At 42.8% G+C, this 18,460-nt stretch overlaps 1 protein-coding gene across 1 annotated transcript in view; it reads right to left on the bottom strand.

Moving 5' to 3' along the window:
- The window catches only part of AHCYL2 (adenosylhomocysteinase like 2), a 176,916-nt gene extending 158,486 nt beyond the window's left edge, over nt 1-18,430 (bottom strand). Inside the window, exon 1 of the mRNA XM_034763830.1 lies at nt 18,237-18,430. Within this exon, the coding sequence (XP_034619721.1) occupies nt 18,237-18,362 (126 nt within the window). The 5' untranslated portion in view covers nt 18,363-18,430. The remainder of the gene's footprint in view (nt 1-18,236) is intronic.
- Between the last annotated feature and the right edge of the window lie 30 nt (nt 18,431-18,460).

The raw sequence follows: 18,460 nt of genomic DNA, 5'->3' as shown, positions 1-18,460 counted from the left end.
CTAGGTCAGACTCAAGTTAGGTAAAAGAGTATTTAGGGATTGTTTTAGCATGGTTTCCTTTCTTAATAGTGTAATAGACATGACACTAAAGGCTGCCAAGGGGAATATCTATTGCACAGTTTAATTAACAGCGTTCTAGGAAAAAATATTCTTAACATCATCCTCTAAAAACAGTTGTAGTTTATACAGGTATGACCCAAGTGAAGACAGGGCCAAGGAGACTCCCCTGTAGCAGTCTGCATCGTAGCCTCACTGTTCTACAAAACCAGATAACAGTAGTAATCTAACTAGTTCAGTCTATATTCCTCCTAGGATCCAAATGCAAAACTTAAGTTTATGACAACAATTAAGTTTAGGACAAGTTATTTGTCCTATATATTCTATAAGTTAGGGTATTTGCATGTCATGGGTGGAGGAAGGACAAGGAGAAATTCCCCTCTCAACTCTCTTTCAAATGGCAGGAATCAAATTTTAGAAGTGGGGTGCACAGGAAGAGAAGGTTTATCTCAGCGACTAATCCAGTCCATTATTGGGTCAGTAGCCAAAAAAACAAATACAATCTTGCCCCTACTAAAATTAAGATGTTAGCTTCCCCCTCCCTTTTCAGGTCATTGCCACCCACCCTTTCTTAGATTTCCTACCTCAACCTTTACTCCTGTCTCTCCCTGACTCACTCAGAAGTCCACATTCCTCTGACTGAGCCTAGAATGCTGCTGCTTCAACCAGCCCGAAACCATGACTGAAGGACGAGAGAGCTGCCTCCGAAGAATCGCTCTCCTTTGCCTGCATTTAACATAAAGGCCCGGACTTGGTTTGGCACTAATGCTGCCACGAGATATGCATCACAAACCAAAAGGGAAGTAGGACAGGATAGCTTCTCCATTCCTCCCTCCCCTTTCTTCAGGAGCATCAGAATGGAACGGACATGACTGTGAAGTCCTCTCCCATGTGGGTGTAGAAGTGGTCAAATTTCTCTTCCAAACGCTGAATGCCCCAGTGGCAGCACAGGATCGTTTCTGTGATGTTCCTATATAAAACGTTTTTCCAATGACCCAAAAGAATCAGCAGAAACTGATCCTGATGGCATCCCCTTTGCTGCACTTGCTCCTGCAGAAAGCCTCTTGGTAACCGCGGCATGATCCTGCATCAAATTTCATTCACATTTTTTGAAGTTTTCTATTGTTTGTACATGCCCACTTAAAGAGAAGAGTAGCTGCAGTATCCACTGTATGCACAGTACATAGAGTCCTCCGGCTCCTGAAATTACCAGCATGGCCCTCAACTGACTTAAAGTTGGGCACCCTTAACCTACCCTGTATTACCCTGCATTTCCAAGGAACACGTCTCACTTTTAATCCTTGAGCACTGAACCTGAATGCTTTTCAGTAATATTAAAGCCAATTTTCTACAGCCTCTCAAAAATCTTATTCTCAAAATTACATTTTTTAATTGGCTCACACATGGAACCTCGTCACATGGATCGACAATTGGATGAAGAACTAAGTGAAAGGTTATGACAAAACATAGAAGTGGTGAGGGAGAGCCACAAGAGTGTGTGTTGAATAGATCTGATCTCATTTAACACCTTCAATGAATGGATTTAGAAGAATAAAAATAGCATATAAATGGACTATGCACATAACACTAATTTGGGAGGAGTTACGAACTCCAACAAAGCCAGAGAAGTTACATAATAGGGAATGACCCTGTTCTGGCTGAAAGATAAGCTAGTGTCCCAACAGTCTTCTCCCCCCACCCTATAATTCCAATGCAGAAGCCTAATTTATTCTATTTCTACTATGCTCACCTCTGTGGTATCTAAATGCCTTACAAAATTACATAGTCATCAAAAATCTGGTGCAGTGTGGCATTATACCATTTTTTCCCCCACTATACTTGAGTTTCTGTGGGTATTTTTTTGGTCTCTTATTCATCTTGCTCATCATTTACTGATTCTGTTACTCTAGTAAGAGGCAGTGGTTAATGTAAAACAAGCTAAGATGAAGCAATAAGTCTTGTGTTTCAGCCTGAACTAGAAAGATTCATGATCTCACTCAGAGTATTGTAACATTACTTAATGTAAGTGACTTAAAACCCACCCTGTGAAAAATCCTGATTCTGAGCTGCAATTCTCCTGGCATTAGTCTTGGTGGCAGAAAGTGAGATCACATCATCCATCAGAGCCTAAGGAAAAGATCACAGAAGAGCCAGTGACATAGCAGTTTGTTCACAACCCCTAGAATCAGATTAAGGTTTTAATGTCATTTGATATCAGGGATTCCCAGCTTCCAGGTGCTGTACAGAATTGGTTCTAGCTCTAACAGTTTGAGATCTTAGCAACCACTAATATCAGATTATAATTTAAAAATGGAAAGGAGGATGGTAATCAGAATAATGTGATTTTACTGTTCTAGATCTTCTGACCCAATGATAAAAACAAATGGACACCACTTCATGGCTGGAATTCTCAGCATTTCTTTCTAACCCTACTAGTTTAAAATATACAGGGACTTTAAGTCAAGTCAATATTTATTTTGTTTTATACACATTCATTGGAATAGTTTTGCTCTTTTGGCACTGGTCCAAAGCTATAGGGTTCATGACTATGCACATTATACACTTCTTTTTTTTAACCATACTTCCACAGAAAAAAAATTCACCTGCTAATCCTTAGTACACCAGGCTACACACACCTCTATTGTATCTGCTTCCCTTCACGCTATTTGACAAGACTGACAAAGCGATGCCTACAATTCAAGTAATATCAAATAGGAGTGGCCATGACGATATGTAAAAACAAGCATTTCTTTCTTCCCACTGCTACCAGTGTGCCACAAAACAAGAATCAGTTCACTCTAAAGCTTTGACAGATAGGTTAGTCACTGGAGTCCTCACTCCTCCTCCATGTGACCTGAAAATATCACACCATAAAGAATCCAGCCACCAGGGCAGACAAACACACAGCTCCACCAGGAGTCTCTGCTTCTTGACATTTTCACTCCCTTCCTCACTCAGATGTTCAGAATTCAACACGCCCTTATGTGCAGAAGCAAAGAACCAGGAGTAGGCGGTGGGGTTATATACCAGTTACAATACACAGTATTAAATTCCTTTCATTTTCAGGTCAGTGTGACATTGACTCAGACAGTAAATGCCTGGTTCAAAAGTGTATGCAACCCAGCATTAAGGGTCTGTGGCTCACAGATGGTCGTAGCTGAGTCAGGCAATGTAAGTAACCAGGGGACTTAGAAACCAGCTCCAAAAAGAAAACTAAAAGCACCACTAGGGTTAGAAGTTGTGCCCAGGGGCCAGCAGTTCTAAAACCCTACGTGTCAGACAGTGGACACTATTAAACCTGTCTGTTGGACTGATTTGCTGGATTCTTCGCTTAACTCCTGGCTCATTTAAAACCCACCACCATGGCAGAAGCATCACTGTAGTATCTGGGCTTTAAAATCTGTTGAGTAGAAGGAAAATTCAAAAGGCAGCTTCTCTAATGTCACTGAAGTCCTGTGAACTTCTCATTTTCTCAGTATGCATAATACATGGCAAGCACAAGTATCCACCTTGTGGACTACAGAGCGTGAAATAAGCTGCAGTTTGCTTGCTAAACACTTACTGCTTCTCAGTCTGTTTGCTTGACCTTGCCAGGTGGCTTATCATAGACCAAAAACTGATTTTACAAAATTACTGCCCCATAAGAGTCTCAGAGGAAATATGAGCAAGTAAAGAAACCACGTAAAAATACTTTGCACTTACATAGCACTTTTGGCCAGAGAAACTCAAAGCCCGCACAACCATTACACTGCAGTACAAATGTAGCCTTTTACTAAATATCCCTGTACCCCCATCCCAACAACAAAATTCTATGTTTCTGGAAAGTAGTAAAATACAGTTTGTTACCTCAATCTGAAAAACTCAAAATACCAACAACGGGTTCCAAGACTTTCATGGAAACCCATTACAGATGAACACCACATACAACATGTACTCTAAAATGCAAAAACAGAAAGCTATGATACCAAAAACAGAGCAGTCTGGTACTGATTGAAACTGAAGAGATTTTTGGACTACGATAGTAATAACATGTATCTCGTCCAAGGATGCTGAAGTTCTTTGCAAATATTAATCCTTACAACATCCCTCTAAAATAGGTATTACTCCATTTTACTATTATTATATGGAGATATACCTATCTCATAGAACTGGAAGGGACCTTGAAAGGTCATTGAGTCCAGTCCAGTCCCCTGCCTTCACATCAGGACCCGTACCATCCCTGACAGATTTTTGCCCCCGATCCCTAAATGGCCCCCTCGAGGATTGAATTCACAACCCTGGGTTTAGCAGGCCAATGCTCAAACCACTGAGCTATCCCTTCGCCCTTTACAAATGGAAAAACTGATGCCCAGCCTGTCTTGAAGAGAACCCGAGCAGATTTCCTCACCCCAGCAAGGAAAAAGAATATCATAACTCAGACAGCAAGTTTCCAGGTAATGTTACCTTGACAGACCAGTGGAAAAGTTCATTGAACAAAACCGGCACTAACATGATCTGCTATAGCAAGTTTTTCCAAAATAAATGGCTCTTGAGTTTTAAGTCTCATAGCAATACCCTATTTCATGAATCCTACAGTTTTATGAGAGATAAAGTGCTGCTCACATCCTACCTTGTGACAGGAGAAAAAAAATAAGTGTATTCGGATAAGACAAATCCATGCTCCCCCTTTTGCTATTTGTTTTCACATATTTGTTTTTTTGAATGAACATGGAAAAGATGACAGCCCAGGAGACTGAAGTTCTCTTACCTTGTCAACACCTACTTTTCCTACAGTACCTTATGCACGGCATGAAAAATGCAATGGACACCTACAGACCCAAATACGAGGCCACCTACTCTGGATGAAAAATACCAACAACCCAAGCCCCTAAAGCCACTACTTCTTCAATTTAAAATAATAAAACTTTTCACATAATAAACGGTACGTATTGCCATAAACTTTCTATTTAATTGCACGTAAAAAGCTACATTAAAAGAATTTTAAGGTTGCAAGACAAGCACTCAAAAGTTGGGAAATCTAGGCCCCCCACTGTGCATTATGATACAGTCTTTGATGATATACTATTTTTTCCCCGAGAACCCTTTCCGCATTCAGTGCACAGGATAGACTATGCTCTGAGAATGTATTAGGGTTGACTAATGAAGGAGGATGTTGTCTAGTAGGATCCCTGCTTCACTTGTTGCAGAAGCTGAAAAGTACGTAGTGAATAAAGCAGGGTTGCTGGAAGAGAAAGGATGGTTTTATGGTTAAGGCAACTGAAGGCTTCCCTTGGGAAATAAATTCAATCCTTGCTTCTGTCACAGACTTTCTATGTGATTCTGGGCAAATCATTTGGACCAAGCTATCATGTGATCCTCAATTTCTGGGTGCCCAACTTGAAACCCTGAAGTCTGATTTGCAGGACTCTCAGCAGCAACTGAAGTCAATGAGAGCCATGCTTTAACTATTTAAAATACTCTGGGGAAAAAATCAAGCCTCAGGCATCTCAAAATCAGCACCCAAAATTAGCTGACATTTAACCTTAAGCTTTGTGTGTCTCTGTGCCAAATCTGTAAAATGAGGATACCACACCTCATCTCACAGGAGTATTATAAAGATAAGATTAATATTTGTGAAGGACACAAGTTCTACAGTGGACCGCAGAAAAGCCCATAAGGAAATTAATTCTGTCTTCAGAGCAAGGTTTGAAAAGTATGCCGGAGCATGGAGTCAAACGTTGAACAATGAGGATAAAACAAAATATTGAATAGCTGCTCACTCCAGTGAGTACCGTTCCATCTTGTGCACTGAATGTTGCAGGGACCCTGTGGGGGGAAAAAAAAAAATAGTATGTGATCATGCAATTAAGGACAAAGGGGGGTAAACTTAGGTTGCACAAGCAACTTTAATTCTGGCATTTACTAACTTAAGTGCCTGACTTTGCAACCTTCATAATGTTCCTTAAATGTAGTTTTCCTGTATGCAATTCACTAGGTTTTTAAAAAAGCAAACTGGAAAACAAATGAATTCCATCATGGAATTCATATCCAAACAGATCCATCAGGAGGGTTAGATTCACAACAGACCTCTGCCACCTTACCTAATGGAATAACTGGTAACAGAAGAGGTTAAAAATGTACTATGTTATGTGGACCAGTCGTTAATTGGGAAGACACACACACTATGCCAGTGGGTTCCACAGATATTTGCTGACAGAGGAATCTTGAGACTGAGGAATCTTGGGTTCTCTTCCAGGTTCTGGAAACGCATGCGCTCTGGTGTTTTTCCCAGAATCTGTTCCCCTAATCTTGGTCTTGGAAATAGCTCAACCATTTTTCCTGAAACTTAAAAAAAAAAAAAAAAAAAAAAAAAACCATCATCCTGAGGCAAACACCCAGTATGGAAAATTTCAGCTCAAATGGTTAAAACTGGGGAAAGTTATAACCAACTGAGAACAGTGTATCTCAGGTAACCTTAATCAGAGGTGGGGCTACCAGCTCCACCTATAATACATCAAAATAATAACGGAAGTACTATATATGTCTTGCTTTTCTTATTTCTTTTCCTTTTGTTTCACATCACTTTCCTATAATAGATGATGGTGCATCTTTTTCTGCATTGTCTTTGGTATCCATTTCTTTTCCCCCCCTCTCTAAGACATTTTCTTTGCCCAAATGTTCGCTGCCTCTTTCCTGACTCTCCTCAAAAAAAAAAAAAAAAAAAAAAAAAAAAACCTCTCTCAAGACCTGTTACTAACTTCTTATCACCCTTCCCCCTCCCATTTCAATTTATTCAGCAGACACCTAAGCTTATTAGCCAAAGACTGATCTGAAAGATAGAGAGCTCCAGCGTCCAAAGGCAATCCCTAGGTGAGAAGATAACACCCTCACCTACTCCTCCAGCAGCTGGGCTCCCTTCGAGGGTTCTGTCTCTGGACTTTACCGAGGGCTTCTCCCTTTATATCAGCCTCTAGTTACACGGTGTCTGAAAATCTGAAGCCTCCCTCAACCCTTTTATGGCTGCTGCTCTTTGATATTCACTCCCACTTGGGAGAGAATGGGGTTGTCCCTGGACCCTCCCACATGGGATTTTTTTTGAAACCTCATCCCCAGCTTCAATGCCGGACTCTGCTGCTACCACCCAAACAGCATCGGTACGATTCTTATCCATTTCATTACTGCCCAGAGGTCTCCCAATAGCAGAGAGACAACTGACAAGACTAAGTAGTTTTTGATCTGCTGCAGCTTAGCAAAACTGAGGTCTCTGGCGCCTTACCCTTGGTTAGCGTTCATATCATCTCTTTGAAATGAAAGCTTAGATTCTGCAGGCATCCTACTGACCACAGGCACGACACTTTCTCAGGGTGCTCGGGACTGTAAGCCATGGTTACTCCTCTGCCTTAGCAAGACAGCGCTTTGCTGGAGCTTAATCTGTGTATGTCAGCTCCCTGCCACACCGGTCTGTCCACCTGACCAGCAAACTCCTCGAGAACCTGCCAGTCTTAACCTCACCTTCCAGGTAACGTTCAGTTAACCCCAGTTCCTGAACTCCCCGGAAGAGTGTTGCTCTTCAGAATCCAGCCCCTCTCACTGGACACTCACAGAAATTACCAAGCTTGCTGTCTCCAAAGAGGCAAAATATACACTAGCCCAGGGGTCCCCAACGTGGTGCCCGCAGGCGCCATGGAGCCCGCTGGGGCGTCTAAGTGTGCCCGTGTACTGGCTGGCAGACGAGCATTCGCCGAAATGCCGCCGACAAGCAGCGTCATCCAGAGGCGTCGGATGACATGGTCCTCCGTGGCTCGTCGTCTGGTGCCCGCCAGACGAAAAAGGTTGGGGACCACTGCACTAGCCTGTTGGCTCAGCTGAGGACACACTCTTTACCTTAATACACAACACAGACAGTTTATAGTAAAACTAAGCATATGTTTATTAATAAAGAATACAAATGTATGTGATACTAAACAATAGAAAGAGACAGGTATGGTTGCAAACAAAAATAACATACATTTTAGTGACTGAAACTTAACTTTAGCAAGCTACAATCTTTGTCCAAACAGTTTACATTGAGTTATCAGCATCCTCAGTCCTTCAGACAGGGGGGCCTAATATTCACAGAATCAGAGGATGCTGATGCTGTTTCTTTGACCCCTATGTGAGGGATAACAAGACAGGCCCCTTTTCTTCCCTCTTATAGCCCAGCAAGCCTTTCACATGTATTCTTTGAAAAGAACCCAGATAAAGTTCCTCTCCCCTGCTGTTTGTTCTCTGGGGTGCAGGTACTAAGCCTGTTCTTCATCCTCTGCTTAATTTGCTTTTTTGATTGGCTTGATCACTTTGGATGCAAATGCACTTCTATTGACCTTTGCTCATAATCAAGCCATGCTGTTTTCTCATCCGTCTGTTAACCTGGTCCATGCTGACAGGTAAATCCACATTCCTTTGTCTAGGGCAAGCGTGTTTATCAACTGCCTCCAAAACACATTTTAAGAACATATTTCAAGCGCACATCTATAACTCTGTATACACAACCCCTACATACATCACACGATGATATTCATGACCAGCATGTCACCAGTTTTCATGACACCTTACAAGACACTGTCTGGCTAAATATTCTGACAATGTACAGGGTGAGCCTTTTGCCAGTTGATATAAAAGAGGCTCTTAGGGTCACAATAGGTGAGTGGGTTTTTTAAACTCTGCCTTACAGCTCTTTAAATTTTTCCTCTCCCTACTTCCTTGACCCTGCCCTAACCACTGTCCTGCCTGTAGCCTTTCCTTTCTCAATAAAGAGCTTGAGACCATCACCGTCACAACTACCCAAGTACTTTCCTCACAATAGCCTCCCGAGGTTTGGCCTGGGTATAGCACAGAATTCCCATTCTGTCACTCAACTTCCAGATTTTCACTGAAGACTCCTCCTCTCCAGGTTCGGTACAGCCTCTGACACTGGATAATTCCAGGCTCTTCAACATCCAACTTAGGTTTCATCCAGCCATGGTTCCACACTTATATCTAATGGCTCTCTCCTAATAGTGACAACTCCTCTGCACCTCTTTCACTCTCCACTCACTGTAATTTCCTACCTAATCCCAATTTCTTTCATACATCCCTTAAACCTTAACCACTTTTATGCTGATAATACTAAACAGTAACATTTCTTGAAAAACATTTCTTCTTTCTTCATCCTCTCTGCCTCTTGACCAAGGAAAACTTGTGGTTACCCCTAAACTTTTCAGTTAAATGCCTCAGACAAGCAGTCTTGGGCAAGAAGAGCATCCTCAAACATGACCCTCTCTCTCCAGTCATCCTCTCAACTCACACCTTCCACTTGCTGCCTTTGGATGTAATCATGGTATCTTCCTGACCCCGAACTTTCCTCTTATTATTCTTCATCTGACTGGAGCAGCTAGGAGACCTAATCCTGCAGCAGGAGCCCACTGTGCAAGGTGCTGTACAAATACAGACCAAAAAGACATTCCCTACTCAAAGAGAGAGAATCTCTTCCTGCATCACCACTTCCACATTACCCAGCTACGCTACTGTCTTGACTCTACTTCTAGGCCTTCATCTCCTCTCACTTGTTCTATGGCCTCCTTCAAGTGTCAACCCTCCAAACCCAAGCATATGCAGCAGAATGCCCTCCTTCTCATATGTACAAATAAACATGACCATGTCATTCCATCCTCAAACAAGTCCATTGGTTCTCCAATCATTTTAGGATACAACTCAGTTAACCTTTGTTGTAAATCCTTCTATGGAGTTGCACCAACTTCTGCTCACTTTCTTATAACACCTGCTTCATCTCTTAATTTTACTATTGTTGGTGAAGGACTTTTTCCTCTGCAAATCCAGCTGCCTGGAACAATCTTCCTTTATACTTTGGGGACAGCTCTCTGATTTGGAATATAGCAAGCCACCTTGTGGGCAGAGCCAGGAGGACAACACCCCACACACCGGAAGCAGATGGGCGGGACAGGAAGAGGAAGTACAAAAGGCCAGCCCAGCAGCTTAGTTGGGAGGGAGTGGCGGAGGGAGATAGACACATCTTCCCTGCTGCTGGAGCGGAATCCCGAGAACCACAGCTGACCTGAGGGTCTGCACGAGCTTCCCGAGACCCTGGCCCCTCCCAACACCGAGGAGCTGCTACCGCCACCCTTGGCGGTATATCCCGAGGAGACTGAGGACGACCCCTGGACACAGGTACACCTGAGGGGGAGAGTAGGAAGCAGCCCAGGGAAACCTGACAACAGTCTGGTTGAGAGCTGGCCTGATACAAGGTCAGTGTGTTGCAGCCCACTCCCTCTCCTTAAGCCAGGAGGCCTGCACTCCTCGGACATCTCTGCTGGAGCCCCAGAGCCTGTGCGTGGCGCTCACCTCTGCCAGAGCCTCACAGATGGTATTTGGGCTACAGCTCTGCCTGACTGTAGGCCGGAGCCCTGACTGTTTACTGTCCCGCCCTGCTTGAGGGCTGGACTTCTAACATAGTACCACTCTGTCCTGACCGCCAGCCAGAGCCCAGACTGTTTGCGGCCCTTCCCTGCTTGAAGACCAGGGCCCATCGAGCACTGCTAATTCCCCGTCTTTGTTTTGAGTGTACTCTAGCAGATCAGACTGCAAGGAGGCATGGCCCCCCTCAGAGGCAGGCACGGAGGGACAGCCACGACCGCCTATATGGACACTGGTTCATCCCGTCTCCTACAAACTTCTACATGACTTTCTGATCAACGTTCATCTTCATTTACAAGAACTGAACGCATGATATGATGCACATGTGTTTGAGCAGGACTACAGAATAAGCGAGTGTCTGCTGCAAAATCAGAGAAGTCTCAAAATCATGCCTAGCATGACCATATCTTCATTATATCAACTTATCTGGCGATAAAGGGCCAGTGTTTTCTTTTAACCACTTGCATACCATATCTCCCTGACATGTGACCACTCCAGTTAGATAAGTGAAGCAGCACCACTTTTGATATAGGGGCTGTCAAACCACAGCCTACAGCAGGGGTAGTCAATAGGCAGACCATGGGCTAAATCCAGACTGCCAAACACTTTTGAACAAACACCAAAATCTTTTTATTTACCTTTTTTATTATTATTTTCTCTGGAGTCTGGACCTTGACTATACCTTAACCAAGAAATATGAACCTTGACAAAAAATAACTGACTGCCCCTGGTCTACGGCGTTCAACATCTGTCACATGGCCAACAGCTGCCCTCATGTTTAATACTGAGATGAGAAGGCTCCAAGACTAGATGTCTGAATACAGTGCTCAATACTGAGATGCGCAACCACGACTTCTTGCATGTTGCGATCTGTAGTTTCCACAGGCTGCACTTCCACATTGAGAGGGCAGCTGCAACCTGTTCTTTTATGCATGTGACCTTTGAGCTCTTGCCAATGCAGCCTTTGACTGGATAAAGTTTGGATACCCCAATGTGCATCCAAAGGACTAAACAATTATACTTTTTCTTCTGCCCTCAGATCCACAGGGCACAAGAATTATGGCAATTTACTAAGAGAAAAGCAATGCTGCAACCTGTTGCTTCAGGGTCGTAGGCAAGGCGATGGCCAATGGAGTTGCTACAGCAAGTGTTCCCAAAAGAGAGTTGGTTCTGGACGTCTTTAGACTTTACACATCATGAGAACTGCTTAAGGAAATCAAATCTCAAGTTCTTCAATCTTATTTCTACACTTGCCGAGTCTCACCATTTCAGAGCACCAGACTGACTTCCGAGAGCCCAGAAAGGCTTTGCTGAAATTCAATACATTTATATTGAGTTAAGCATTTGGTGAATTTGATTTTGGCTTCCTTCACTGTCTGTATAATGACACCTGTTACACAGACTGTACGACATTTCTATCACGCTTTAGGGTACAAATCAGTAAAAATTAAGAGTTTACTAAACCCTTATTCATTTATATAGCACTGCCATCAACCACTCTGTCTTTATCTTAAAAAAAAAAAAAAAAATACAGCAAACAGGGAGCTGGATGGCTCACACTATTAATGGGACACAATTTTTCACCTCTGGGCTGCTGGTACAAATCTAGCTCAAATCAGTAGCGACTAGCAGCTCAGACTATCTGACAAATGTTTAACGAATTATGCAAATTAGTTTGGGGCACTTGGGTTGAGAACTCATCACAAAAACTTAGTCACCCACGCTGTCATTTAGTGACAGTTTTATGGCAGAAATCGCAGGAGAGGGGAAAACCTGAATGGGCCATAGCAAGTGAGCTCCACTCTCCACACTAGAGATGGTTCCTCTAAGTCAAGGTTGAGGCATTAAGGAGATGCTTATACTGCAAATGCCTATGCTATGCCTCCCCACAGAGGACTTCACAAGAGATTTAAAGCTCACATTACCTCTTATCTTAGATTCTTCTTTATTCTCTTATTTGGTCTAGTGTGATTTGGATACCTTGGTCTAAATTTTGTGGGTGTCTCAAACAGCCTCCAGCACTCACTGTGGGACTGGATCTTACTTCTCTTCCATGCCTAGTCAAGGCTTTACATCTCTCCTTCATCCTAATACAAACTGCCTCAGGTTCCCAGTCTTGAGCCACTTCTCCATATCTTATCTCCCTATGGGAGAACTCAATGCTGGATCAGAAATCACTTTCCAGAGAGGACATCTAACTTTACATCTCCCTCAGTTCATTCTCTTCATTTACCTTATTTCTTAGTCTGTCAGCTCAAATCTACAGCATAAGAACGGCCATACTGGTTCAGACCAAAGGTCCATCTAGCCCAGTATCCTGTCCTCTGACAGTGACCAATGTCAGGTGTCCCAGAGGGAATGAACAGAACAGGTAATCATCAAGTGATCCATCCCCTGTCGCCCATTTCCAGCTTCTGGCAAACAGAGGCTACGGACAACATCCCTGGCAAATAGCCACTGATGCTTTTATATATCCTCCGTGAATTTATCTAGGTTTTTTTTTTTTAACCCCGTAATAGTCTTTGTCTTCACAACATCCTCTGGCACGGGTTGACTGTGCGTTGTGTGGAAAAAATATTTCCTTTTGTTTGTTTTAAACCTGCTGCCTATTTTCATTTGGTAACCACTAGTACGTGTGTTATGGGAAGGAGTAAATAACACTTGTTTACTTTCTCCACACCAGTCATGGTTTTATAGACCTCTAGCATATCCCCCCTTACTCGTCTCTCTTCCCAGTTTTATTAATCTCTCCTCATATGAAAGTCATTCCATACCTCTAATCATTTTTGTTGCCCTTTTCCAATTCCAATATATCTTTTTTGAGGTGGGGCAACCGCATCTGCACGCAGTATTCAAGATGTGGGCGTACCATGGATTTATATAGAGGCAATATATTTTCTGTCTTATTATCTATCCCTTTTTTAATGCTTCCCAATATTGTTAGCTTTTTTGAATGCTGCTGCACATTGAGTGGTTTGTTTTTTCCAGAGAACTATCCATGACTCCAAGATCTCACAATTTCCTATTAAATGTTTTCAAGACCAACTTCTTCCTTGTGGGTAGAATTGCCTCTAATCTCATGCCATGCATTTATTCCCTCTTCCTCCTTTATACATACACAAATCAACCTTACGTCTCTCTGAGGCTATCCATCACCTTAATTTACACTCCCAAAACCACAAAATTTGGAGACATCCTGGACCATTAACCTTTTTCCTCTCATCTGCAAGTCATCTGATACCATCCTCAGAATACACTCACTGCTGAAATCTTTATTTATGCTTTCATCACTTCTTGTCTCAATATTTATCAATGTCTTTTTGAAGGCTTACTCTCAACTTCAGGAGGTCAAAATTTTGCATCCAGACTATTCTCTCCTTTCAGGAAGCATGACTATATTGCCCCATATTTCACCATGATTACGGGCTTCAAGTCCCTCACCAACTGAAAACTCCCCTCCTAGCTTTCATAACTAGGGACTTGTTGCACCCAATCACTGTCATAACCACTTAAAGTAATTCCGCTCCTCCAGTCTTTGCTACCTTTCAGTCCTCTTTAAAACTTCCCAACACTGCAAGTGACTCTCACTCAAGTTGACCTGTGTATTTCCCTTTACAACACCTCAGCCATTTTTTTTTTTATCTTGCCTTCATCACTTCCTGTTTGAAATAGGACATTGTTTTACAGATGCTGGAGCTCAGATGCTCAAAACACACCCCAAGAGGCCAAATACACTTTTCAAAGTCTTAAATACTGCCTATGGCCCATTTCTCAACTGCTTGGTGAGGATCAAAGCTGATCAGCTATAGGTTTTTAAATCACTGGTAAATTCAAAACATGAAGTTTCTATTCCTTTGTCGAGGAAGTACAAATATCAGTCATCTGTACTTAGCATTTATGTCAATTTTAATACAAATTGGGTGTGGGCTTCAGACTGCTTGCCAACTGCTAATATTTCACTCATTCATCGGAGTTTAGGTACCCTTAATTATACTGCCTTTCCTCATCTCTGCACTTTCTGTGCCCCTCACTGAGTTAATATTTACTCATCTTTACTGCTTTTATATTTCTACTATTGTTTTTCTCTCTACCTGTCACTTTTCCCTTTCTACCTGCAAGATCTCTGTATCCAACTTAAGGTATTGGTCTTTCAACAAAGGTCTGAATATATCATACAGAAGGTGCTATCTAAAAATAAATTGCATACATGCTGAAGGGAGGGCCCAAGTACATTATATATTATAACACTGATAAGATTTTACTAACTGGCATATAAACCACTCTCATTATGAGCAGCAGTTGGGAATTCAGCCTTAGGAGAAACATTTATTACCCTGGTATAACTGATCACTATAGATTAGAATGAAATTGAGTAAATGGCAGACTAACGCATGAGTAAAATAAGAATCTGAATGGAACACAGACTATCTAAAAATTCTCCTCTACAGCAAGTGAATAAAATGCTGTGAGAACCTCACCCCAAACAATTGGATTTATTATGGAAAAGCAGCAGTTTCAACCCTTATGCTCCCTGATGCAATCAAATTAGCTAGGAGTCAAGGTCAAAATCATCATTTAGGCAAGCCACATGAGAGTCATTTATACTCTTTGCAAAGTAAAATACCCAACTGCAGCTCACTAATATGCCAGTCTGGTGAGCATCAGGCACCTATTTTGATGTAATCATTTTACTGAGGAATTTTATAGTTACAGCGAAGCTACTCAGACAAGTGACAGTGTAATAAGATGCACCTTGTTACCCTATGCGTCTGTACCCTCTGTTTTCGGTTTTAAACCCACTTAGTTTACAGACAAAACCTGCAGCTTTTACTGCCATCAGTACTGCAGAGGCGGTCTAGCTATGGAGGAGCAAGCTGTGTTCTATTTTGCTTCATGAATCAACAGGATTGCCAGCTCAGTTCTGATTCCAGAACCTTTATGTTGGTAATGTTAAGAAGCAGAAAGAACACAGCTTGACATTCAGAAAGCAAGCTCTGCTTTCAGTACTGAAAGCTACAAAAAAAGTTCACTTTCCATTTGTAAAATGAGCATTTATATTAATAAAAAAAATTTCAACTGTATAGTACCTTTCCTCAGAAGATTTCAATGTGCTTCATAAGCAAATGTATGACAGGTGAGTATTAAATTGCTATGCACACCTGTTTAAGTAAGTGTACACACATTTCACAGATTTTGAAACCAAGCTATAGCAATAAACCCACGGACACACAGTAAATCAACTGAGGAGTCTTGATTCTCACACCGCTACTCTTACCACACCACAATCACTAATGCCAACATTTCCAAAGTTTTCTTATTTTGGATACCTCATTTTATGAATGTCCAGTGTCAATTACCTTAAGCCTAATTTTTAAAGCTCTCACTCACTTCCAACTGAAGTCAAGGGGAGCTCACCTAATTAGTAAGTTGCAATTGGGAATTTTAATTTGTTAAGGACTAAGTGATTGATGTGACTTTGACCTCTGAAAGTCTGGTCCAAGGTATCTTAAAAACAGAGATCCCCATAATCGGTGGCCACTTTTGAAAATTTGGGCCTACATACAGAATTCTAAGATGTCAGAAGTAGCTACAAAAAAGTTAGCATGGATTTGGTGGCTGCAGGAACTCAGTATAGTGAAAATGAGGACAAACATTAAAGCACCAGGCTTAAGAAAAGATTCTTAACTTTACTTACTCTTGTCCCAATTAAGTTAATGTGATTAAAGTTAAGCATGTGCATATATCTTCCTAGGACCAGGTCCTAAATGTTTATCATGACATTTTGCTATTGATCAGATATTACAATCCCATCATTAAACTAAAACAGCATTGCAAAATCACTGAAGTCTACCAATTTAGGCACTTTACCCACACACCCTTTACCATGGTGATGAGTGTGTTAATAATTATATCCTCATGCAAAGAAAAAGTATTTGCCTATGCAACTAGAATTTTGCAAGACCAAATTAATATATACTGCTAACACTTCTAGAAAGAGAGAATAATGGAAAGGGGAAAAAAGCATTGGCTATTAACCCTCAGAGGTCATACCTACACTACAAAAAGAGCGTGTTAAGCATGTTACATAATGTGTTAACACGTTAAAATCCTAGTGTAGACAAGGTAAATTGTAGGTTTAACAGATTAGCCAGTCAAGATAAATCCTAACAGAGAGAGCATACATTTCCAGCCAACACATTAAAACTATAACTTATCCTGTCTACACCAGGATTTTAACATGCATTAATGATTAGTTAACATGTTTAAAATATGCTTTTTCCCTAGTGAAGACAAGGCCTGAAAGTCTTAAAGCCAAGCAAAGATATGTTTTACTACTGTATATTGCCTTAAAAGTTGCATACATTTCCTTTAAAGATTTGCTATACCAAACGGACTGTGGATGTGTAAACTTAGTTTAATAAATGCAAAGACAACCCTTCAGTCACTGGAACAAACCCACGCACTAAAGGGATTGGAAAGCAGTAGCATTGCAGAAGGAGAAGGAACAGCATGTACTCCCAGACATCCTCATTCAACATCTCACTTCCTATAGCAACCACACAGATTCACAGCCCATAAACAATCCCACCGTGCTAGATTGGTGGTGGTTGGTTTTGCTCCTTCATGAATACTCTGCTTCTACTGCATGGAGGATCCGCTCCCTCTGGTTGGGTATTGTTTGTTTCCCTTATATCAGACCATGTCTCTGATGAGTTTAGAAGTACCTGGACACAGGGATGCAGAATTCTTCCCAGGCAGAAACTCTCACCACCCACATCAATACTCCCCCTCCACCTGGGAGATTTAAAAGGTCAAATATGTCATGATCCTTGACACACAGGATCCATCACCATGTTTTTCATCTTGTCAAGCAAGCACTGGTCCTTGAGAGGAAATATGAAGGAAAACAGGTGCCCTTCCCAAGGATGGCAGACTCCAAAAAGGGGATGAAGGAATAGGGGGATATCACATCGAGGGATAAAGATAATGTGAGGTTACCTAAGAACAAAGATGACCAAGGAAGAAGATGGGAGGAAGGTACCAGATTATGGGTGCTCCACTCTTTCTCCAAGAGAGGGTGCCTATAGTGATAGCACATGGCACAGTCTTCACCTGGGTACTCAGGGGTTTCTCCAAGGGCTGGATTAGTGGGTTTATCTGGAGTATCTCTCTTCAGGGAGTTCAATGTCTCAGGTTCTAGTGCTTTTAGAGATCAGGTGGGTCAGGTCCCCCAAACACTGGGTATGCTGTCAAGGGGTCACAAGGAAGGTCTCTCCAGAAGAATGGGAATTCTCTCTTACAGACAAAGAGATGAGCCCCAATCTTGAAGAAACAAAGCCCCCCCCGCATCCCAGCAAGCTGCCAAGGGAGAATTGCCATCGAGAACTGGGCTCTCTTACCCGAGAGGCTTGTGTGGGAGCCCCTTCACAGGGGCAAAGCGATACCTATCGGGTAAGAAGAGTTTCCCTCTCCAAGGATGAGAGTCCCTGTCCCACAGCATGCCTATAAAGGGGTCCCCCGTCAAGGGGGTAGAGGTGCTTCTCCCAGGGGTCCCTCTAAGGGGTCCCACCTTAAGCAAATGGGGCTTCTTGTAGGAAGGCAGCTCTGCATGAAGGGAATGCGGGTCTCCCCTCCCCGGGGTCTCAGTCATGTGGAACCCCCTTCCCTAGTGGGGTCCTGCATTGGGGGTCCTGCATTGGGGGGTCCCCCTCCCCCACATTCAGGGGGCCGCCCCCCCCTCACGGTACCTTCTTGACGGTGCGGGGCGCCTCGGTGACGGTGCCGTCGGGGCTGACCATCGCCTCCCGCCCGGCGCCGCCGTCCCCCCCGTCCCGGAGCCGGTGCTGCGGGTGGTGCGGGTCGCTCCTCTTCATGGCCGAAGCCTGCGGCACCTTGGCGGCCGCGGGGGGGAGCCCGGCCGCGGGGAGCCCGGGGCAGCCGCTCGCGGGAGGCCGCTCGGCCCCGCACCCCG

This window comes from Trachemys scripta, chromosome 1, assembly GCF_013100865.1.
Source record: "Trachemys scripta elegans isolate TJP31775 chromosome 1, CAS_Tse_1.0, whole genome shotgun sequence".
In the NCBI taxonomy this organism is placed as follows: domain Eukaryota; kingdom Metazoa; phylum Chordata; order Testudines; family Emydidae; genus Trachemys; species Trachemys scripta.
Note: the sequence above shows the minus strand (reverse complement) of the source record. Positions and strands in the feature narration are given on the sequence as shown.